Source organism: Tarenaya hassleriana, unplaced genomic scaffold (genome assembly GCF_000463585.1).
Source record: "Tarenaya hassleriana unplaced genomic scaffold, ASM46358v1 Cleome10, whole genome shotgun sequence".
Lineage (NCBI taxonomy): Eukaryota > Viridiplantae > Streptophyta > Magnoliopsida > Brassicales > Cleomaceae > Tarenaya > Tarenaya hassleriana.
The window spans coordinates 1,623,955-1,631,517 of record NW_010960188.1 but is presented as its reverse complement, the minus strand read 5'-3'; the positions used below and the strand labels follow the sequence as shown (position 1 = coordinate 1,631,517).

Here is a 7,563-nt window from a genome sequence, read left to right as displayed (position 1 = left end):
CGGGGGGGGGGGGGACTAACTTGATTAACAACTCGATCAGTTACTCCCGTGTTGTCATGTCCTCTCTTTGGAGCAATCGAATCAAATTCATCAAAGAAGAGCAGGCATGGTGCTGCAGCTCCTGCTTTTGAAAATATATCGCGAACCTGAGAAAATCATTTTCACCAAAAATGGACAAGTACATTATTCTTCAGATTTCCAGGTGTTGACTAGATATGTTTAAAGGAAAGAAGGCCCTCTCAATTCGTTCTCATGTACAGATAAAACATGCAATACTGAAGCGGAAGAGTAAGGGTATAGCATCCAAGGTTGCTTTAGGGGCAGCAGATAGGAAAAGGACAAAATTAAACAAAAGTTTCATTCTTACAGCTTGCTCAGAAGCACCGATATATTTGTTCAAGAGTTCAGGCCCCTTCACAGATATAAAACGAAGAGAACAAGCTGCAGCAGCTGCACCGACTATGTGGGTCTTCCCACAACCAGGTGGGCCATATAAGAGAACATTTGATCTCAACCTCAGTGGAGCTTTTGCAAAGATATTTGGAAATCTTGATGGCAATTCAATCATCTGGAGAGGAAAGATACAATTTGAAAAAGTACAAATAAGTTAGCATAGAAATGGTTATAGCTAAAGGCTATATTAAGTGTAGTCTAGATTTACTGAGTGGAGCACGTGGAGGTAAATCACGATAAAGCACATGGAATATACCATATTATTAACAAACGAAACAAACAGAACACTAGCAGTATCAAACACAAAGTAAACTAAAAGGATATTTCAACTTAGACAGGATACAGTCCAAGTACTAATCCAAACATAACGAGACAATAGTGAATATATGCAGTTAGAGAATATCCCTGGTTTATATTTAAAATGATAATAACGTTAGTTCAATGGAATATGAAATTCGAGCACATACAAAACAGAGCAGGTCATTAAAATGTTTTTTGTACCTCTTTAATGGAACTTTTAATATCAGTCACTCCACCAACATCCTCCCACCCAGAGCGTCCACCCTCCGAAGCAGATTTTGTGATGTCCCGCATGGCAACAGGAACAAATTCATGCATAGCTCGAGTAAAGTCTTCTCTGACCAAAATATGTTCGGGTATCTCCGATTCAGAAGACAGATGCCGCCCTATGGCAGAGTGAACAGCTCTATCGACCAATATTTCCTAGAAAGTAGGATCCGTCATCAAAAGACCATGATCTTTCAGGGTGAATGATATTCAAAAGGAAGGAAAGGAGAACAAGCGGTGATGATCATGGCAACCAAATCAAAAAGGGAAGAGCAAAGGGTTCAGATGAGAACGTATCATGAAGGATCACAGATCAATATTACCATGAAGGCTTAAAAACATGTTCTCTCAGCTATCATTTAGTCTATACATAATCAATAATGGCTACAGACAATTCTAAATACCAGGTCATATGCATCATATCCTTCGCACTTTCCAGCTACTTCCAGTAATGTATCTTCTGAACAGTGTATAGAGCGTTTCTGTAACTCATGCTTCAGTATGGCCCCCCGTTCCGAGGTAGCAGGAGCAGCCAGTTGAACATGAAAATCAAATCTTCCTGACAAGGTCATGGGAATCATATATCATAAAGTGAAAAAGACTTCCAAAGCCATGTCTGATAAATTATTTTAAAAGCAGGTAGATGTAAAGCTCTTGAACAAGCTGCACCTGATGAGCTCAGTGTTTGTGGTATGTTATCTAGAGACTGTACAGAAGCAACAAAGGCAAGTGGACCTATTCCACAAGAGCTTTTCCTGTATTCCTGTTGAGTCAACAGAAGATATAGATCAGCTAAATGTAACTCCATGAATACAAAGGTGAGCTCTGTGTTATTGAATGGAAATTTAGATAAGAATGTGTTCAAGGAATTTCAATCCTAGTCACCGAGTTTAGAATGCGTCAAACAAGAAAAGATCAAAGAACTGCTAAGGACTGTCATTTGAAGTCAAGTTCCCTCACAACATAGAAGGTCTAATTTTAATATGTTTAGGCTGCATGTGAAGAACGGAACTCATTTGATAAATGTGAAAAGGTGTAACATACGCTAGGACCTATATATGTCAAGAGTTCATACCCCATAATCATCTATCACATCAGTCAGGAATTTTGTTAGCATAGTCATTGCTGCTGAAACTTGGGCTCCTTCCATATCTGAAGAAGTCGAGATGATGCTGCTAAGATCATCCAAAATGATGATGGAGGGTGCATTTTCCAATCCCTCGGAAATTACACCAGAAAGTACTTGATGAATATTTTGGACCTTCTCCAAGGCAAGTGCAGAGCAAGATACAAAAATCCTGCAGATGAAAATCAATGTCATCTTAACCACGTGTGTCTCAGAATGAATGCAGAGCAAGAGTCTAAGTAGCCAGCACCAAATCAGCAAAGGCAAATGCAAGCATACTCACACATGTGCCAAGACGTCTTTTTGTTCTTCAAAGTACTTTGCAACAGCTCTAGATAATATTGTTTTCCCAGACCCCTGCAAACCATAACCTTACACCAGTTAAAGACCAGGTTACTGGAACCAGTAGCTATATGAGATAATTAAAAAAAACCTGAAAGTAAAGGAAATCATATTTCAAGGTTCTTAGGACCAAAGTTTTCACACAAAACAAATCCCAACGCTCAAGCCTGGTCAAACCATCTGCTTCCATTTGACTAGATAACAATACAATCGAGACAGTGATAAAAAAAAATGCAAGTAACAAATAGTCTTTAAATGCTGAAATACACTAAACAAAGTTGGAATGGAAAAAGTAGAGTACATCTAAAAATATCAAAACGTAACTTGTCATACAGAAAGAGGATAGACAAACATGAAATCACATGCCTAATTAAATTTCCGAAAAATATATTTAAAATAACAAAGAAAAGAAATAAGCCACCATAATGTGTGCATTGATAAAGAGGCAAGGGATGATGAATACAGCGCATAATCTATATTTAAAATTAGCATCTGCTTCCATTAAATTTCAACTAACGTAGCCGACATGAGGCGACAAACAGCAAGCCATTCTAGATTACACACAAGACACAAAATCTAGAAAATCATGCATCTTATTGTATACATCATTGTTTCTAATCAAGTATTTGCCGAATGAACAGCCAAATTAGAGAGAGGAACTCACTGAAGGCCCGTGTATGAGAATATGTCCAGGTGAAGGCATATTGTACTCACTAAACCACATTCCAGCAGCAGGAGACAACAACACAATCATCCCTGCATAACAGTGTTGTGAGGTTCATGAACAGATTTTCCAGGCACAATATTCTGGATGCTATTAATGTCAGATCAAACCAATTACATGTGAAGAATACACAAAAGGTAGATGGTCACAGAATTGCAGTTGTTGGTTAAACAAACATTTCCACACATTTTTTGGTGTAACTAAAACCTACACCACACAGCAAAATTACAATGAATTAAGCCAAAATCTAAATTAACAAGACGCTACTACGAAGCACACGCGAAACAGGGTCACCATCATTGATCTATTTATATCTAAATGCAAAAAGATTCACATGCAAGTATAATTTAGTATGGGATAGTGATATCTGAATTCTAGAAAGACACTAAGAGAGAGAAAAACACCTACTCTTAATAACATCTGAAACAATAGTGCCCATCCAGGACAAGGAGGATATATCGGGAGAAACAGCTTTGTTGGAGCGTCTTTCTTTGCCAGAAGTGAAAGATATAGGGTCACCAACATTCATCTTTTCAACCATTGAATCAATATGCATCACATTGTTGCTCTCATCTATTTTATCCATGGTAACCTTGTATGCAAAGGATTTATCCCCAAGCAAAGACTCGTCAGAGATTCTCATTATGTATAAAATTTCTACAGGATGGTTTTTATCCCTGTTTCCATTTTCCAAATGATCGTTACGAGGTGCTTGCCCGCCTCTGCGATCATAAGATTTTAGTCCATTCACTTCAAAATGAAGTAGTGTTTCACTTCCCAGGATTAAAGCAGGAACATCAGCTCCAGTGACTGACTTAAAAGCATTAATCTGTGCCAATGACCACAGGCGGAGAAGGCCTTTCAATCCTTTATTATTCTCAGGACGGTAAACAGTCCCTTGTTCCTCTTTATGAGAATCCTCTGATGAAAGAGACATGATAAACTCATCATGCACGGACCAGTCCACAACATCTGTATATGTGCTTAAGCCAGATCCTGAAAGAGTATTATTGCCCTTTTATCCTCACTAGCTGTAGTGGCACAACATATACAACATCTCGGATGCCATTCATCGCCATTATCAACCAAGACTAGAAACAAGCGGTGCTTCAGATGACCACAAGAACGAAAAAGGACCCATCTTGATTTGGTTTTACGCTTCTTCCATGTGTAGCTATGATCAAGCTTTTGCTGAACGTCTGTATCCAGGCGATCACTGTACTATGCGGATGAACTTGACTATAAATTTACCTTATTGTTATGCTAAAGTTGCTCTTTTGCCCTTTGCATCTCTTGACTGCAGAAATTCAGTACTAGTAATCAGCTTACAAATGTGTATGTTAACTGTAACAGAGGAAGGAGGGAGGAAAGGGAAAAAGGGAAAGCGACCTGTGCAGAAACCGATCTTTTTGAATCCAGAAACTCGCTATATATAGCATACAGCCTTTGCTTCTCGGTCTCTGAAACCGATGGCTTTGCCTTTGATGCCACAGACCTCAGAAGAGTGTCAGTTATCATTGGCATGCTCCCTAGCTCAGGGTTGTCTTCTTTGTTTAGAAATTCGTGAACAGCAGCGAGCTGAGTATCTGAGAGAAGAGCTTGGAGGTCAGCTCCACTAAATCCTTCTGTCATTTGTGCTATAGCATCCAGGTCGATGTCACCAGCCATTGGGAGCTGCGGAAATGCAGAAAGAAATGTTACATCCAGAAAAACCAAACTCAAGAAAAAGTGGCGTTTAGAAATGACAAGAAAACAAATTTCCAACCTTTCTAGAAAGAACTGAGAGAATCTCGACCCGCTCTTGCTTATCTTTCTCAGACATCTTAAAGATACAAGGAAAAAGGGAAAGACCAGGGATTTCTTTATTCACCTTCACATTGCACCCCCTCACATATACCCCTGCATTCAAGTGGCAACTCTTACTCAGACACTGATTTCTTTGTGATGACATTGTAGATTGTGTAATAAGAATGCTTAACTGGGATAGGAAAAATGCATAGCAGAGCTTCCTTCATAACTTTTGGATTCAACAAATGCACATAATTCTCAGAAATGAGACAATTTTGTTTCCATCTTTGATAGTGTAAATGACAAAATTTTTGTACCCTATACGGTGAGTCATTAATCAAATAGATTGATCTAGCACAACCTTTAGTAAATATTCAGCGATCACTGACCACAATGACCGGTTAGACAATAAAATCAAGGGGTCCGGTGGAAACTACTTTGTATTCGTAACAAACAATTTCTCTTAGTAAACCAAATGTTAAGCTGATTCTACGCAAGAGAAACCAACTATTCAGGAAAAAATGATGAAGTTCTAACAAAAGTATGAAGAATTAATCATAGCAATTGAAGTTTGTCCAAAGTGTTATCTTTACGCGGGGGCACTACATAGAAAGTTCGCTCATGGGTCACATAAGGTAGGATAGTGTAGTTATTCCACAATGTGCTGCAATACATGATATTTCAATCAAGAAATGCCTTTACAGTCAATAGTTTGGATGCAAAGAGAACATAGCAGAACGTGCTCAAACAGAATACTTACATGAGTGCAAGCTTGCTCTTAGATAGAGACGAAGTGACTCAGCCATCATCAGGTGTCCTTTGGCTGCTAAATCTGAAAAGATAAGTCGGACAATCACTTGACGAGGTTCTTTCTTTCCCCTCAGAGGGTCATTGTCAACCACCTTTGGAGATTCATCACTTTTCATTTTGAAGGCTTCATCCTTCTTCACACTATTTCTCAGAGGTAATCTAGGCAAAATGGACACCAATTGAAGTGGCTCTAAATAGTACTTTTTGGCCGTTTCTGGATGAATATAAGCAATGGAAGTGAGCACTACCCTTAGCTCAACCCCTTTGACGTCAGTTTTATGGAAGACTGATCTATCAGAATCTTGCACACGTAACAAAGCTTTCACATGAATACTTTCTTTCTCCAAGGAAGCCATATTAGAAACATCATGTGAATTTAGATTTCTCTTGCGCATCTTTGGAGCCACCGCGACTTCAGTTCCTGGAACAAGTTGTACTGAAAGCAAAACCACCAGTCAAGACATTTGTGTCATTTCTATAAAATCAGGAAAACTGTAAGCAGACATAACAAGTGACAATTCATATCCAAGGGAAGAAGAAGCAGAAGAAGAAAACCAGAGTACAAAGGAGGAATAAGAAGACAAAAGTGAAGAGTAAATATTGTCTTACCCACCCCTTTTGGTGGAAAGGTTGAAACCACAGCAAACTTAATGACAGTGCGGTCATGTAACCACAATGGGAATTTCATGGCCTCATGTAAGATCCTCACCTGGAAAAGGTATTTTAAAAGTTTCATTTAGAAAACCGTGCAAAGTAATGATTTTTATCATCTTCTATCACTGGCCCTACAAACTATAATTACTAGACAAGAAAATGACGGGATAAAGATTGGAGAAAAGACCGCAGGGGAAACAAAAGTAGAGTTCACATTATCCAGCAAACAAGAGATGCGAATGTAGAGAGAAGGGACATGAGTAAAGAAGAGACAGGAGAAGACCATTTACCTGCCTTAGTAAAGCTGCTTCAGCAAGTTCAGCATTAAGCTCAAGAACTTCCCAATCATCTTCTGTCTCTGGCTCTACTGTAACTAAAGTAGCCTTTGGCACATTACCAAGAACTCGAACTCGGACAACCGTACCATTCGGCAACGAAATGCTTTCCGCAAACTCCCTCGATACCTAATGCAGAGAAACGGAATAGAAGACCACAAAGCCATAAACAAAAATGATTTCAAGGAAGACAAATCATTCATGAAAATTTCTGGGTTTCCTTCAGAACTCGTTACATCTTAATAAAGAGAACGAATTTCTAGAAACCAACCCAGAAAAAATAGACTGAATCACAATTTCGTCGAAGCAGTGATCATCGATTGAAAGTCAGCATTTTTCCGGACAGACATCCGCATATTTCATCAGGCTTGAACAAAAGTATAGAGGTGAGAGAGAGAGAAAGAACCTCGATGGCTGGAGAGGAGGAAGTGGAGCCGGACCAAGCGACAGACCAACGGCGATCGCCGGAGCGGAGCTCGAGCGGAAGCAGAGGAGGAAGAAGAGAGGAGCTTGTGGACTGAAGCACGTGGAGAAGATGACGAGGGAGAGAGACAAAACAGTCGCCAATTCCGGCGACCGCTCGGACCTCCACCTCCGTATCCATGGCGGAGAAAGAGAGAGATTGTCTTCTCGGCAACGGATACGACTCCCAAGGTTTATCTAATCTAATTTCCGGTTCAAGCCGTTCGCAGCATTTTGTTCATTATTAAAATAAAAAATAATATCAATGATATGTTTAATTTTGTTTTTTTGATAAAAGGTTA

General features: G+C 39.3%; 1 protein-coding gene across 1 annotated transcript in view; it reads right to left on the bottom strand.

Annotated features, from left to right (window-relative positions):
* The window catches only part of LOC104800454 (peroxisome biogenesis protein 1), an 8,928-nt gene extending 1,447 nt beyond the window's left edge, over nucleotides 1-7,481 (bottom strand). Inside the window, 15 exon segments of the mRNA XM_010523259.1 lie at nucleotides 21-146; nucleotides 368-568; nucleotides 955-1,176; nucleotides 1,425-1,579; nucleotides 1,690-1,783; nucleotides 2,096-2,318; nucleotides 2,430-2,503; nucleotides 3,153-3,244; nucleotides 3,621-4,208; nucleotides 4,782-4,810; nucleotides 4,967-5,111; nucleotides 5,761-6,246; nucleotides 6,420-6,519; nucleotides 6,755-6,928; nucleotides 7,206-7,481. Of these exon segments, the coding sequence (XP_010521561.1) occupies nucleotides 21-146; nucleotides 368-568; nucleotides 955-1,176; nucleotides 1,425-1,579; nucleotides 1,690-1,783; nucleotides 2,096-2,318; nucleotides 2,430-2,503; nucleotides 3,153-3,244; nucleotides 3,621-4,208; nucleotides 4,782-4,810; nucleotides 4,967-5,111; nucleotides 5,761-6,246; nucleotides 6,420-6,519; nucleotides 6,755-6,928; nucleotides 7,206-7,403 (2,907 nt within the window). The 5' untranslated portion in view covers nucleotides 7,404-7,481.
* Nucleotides 7,482-7,563: the final 82 nt, after the last annotated feature.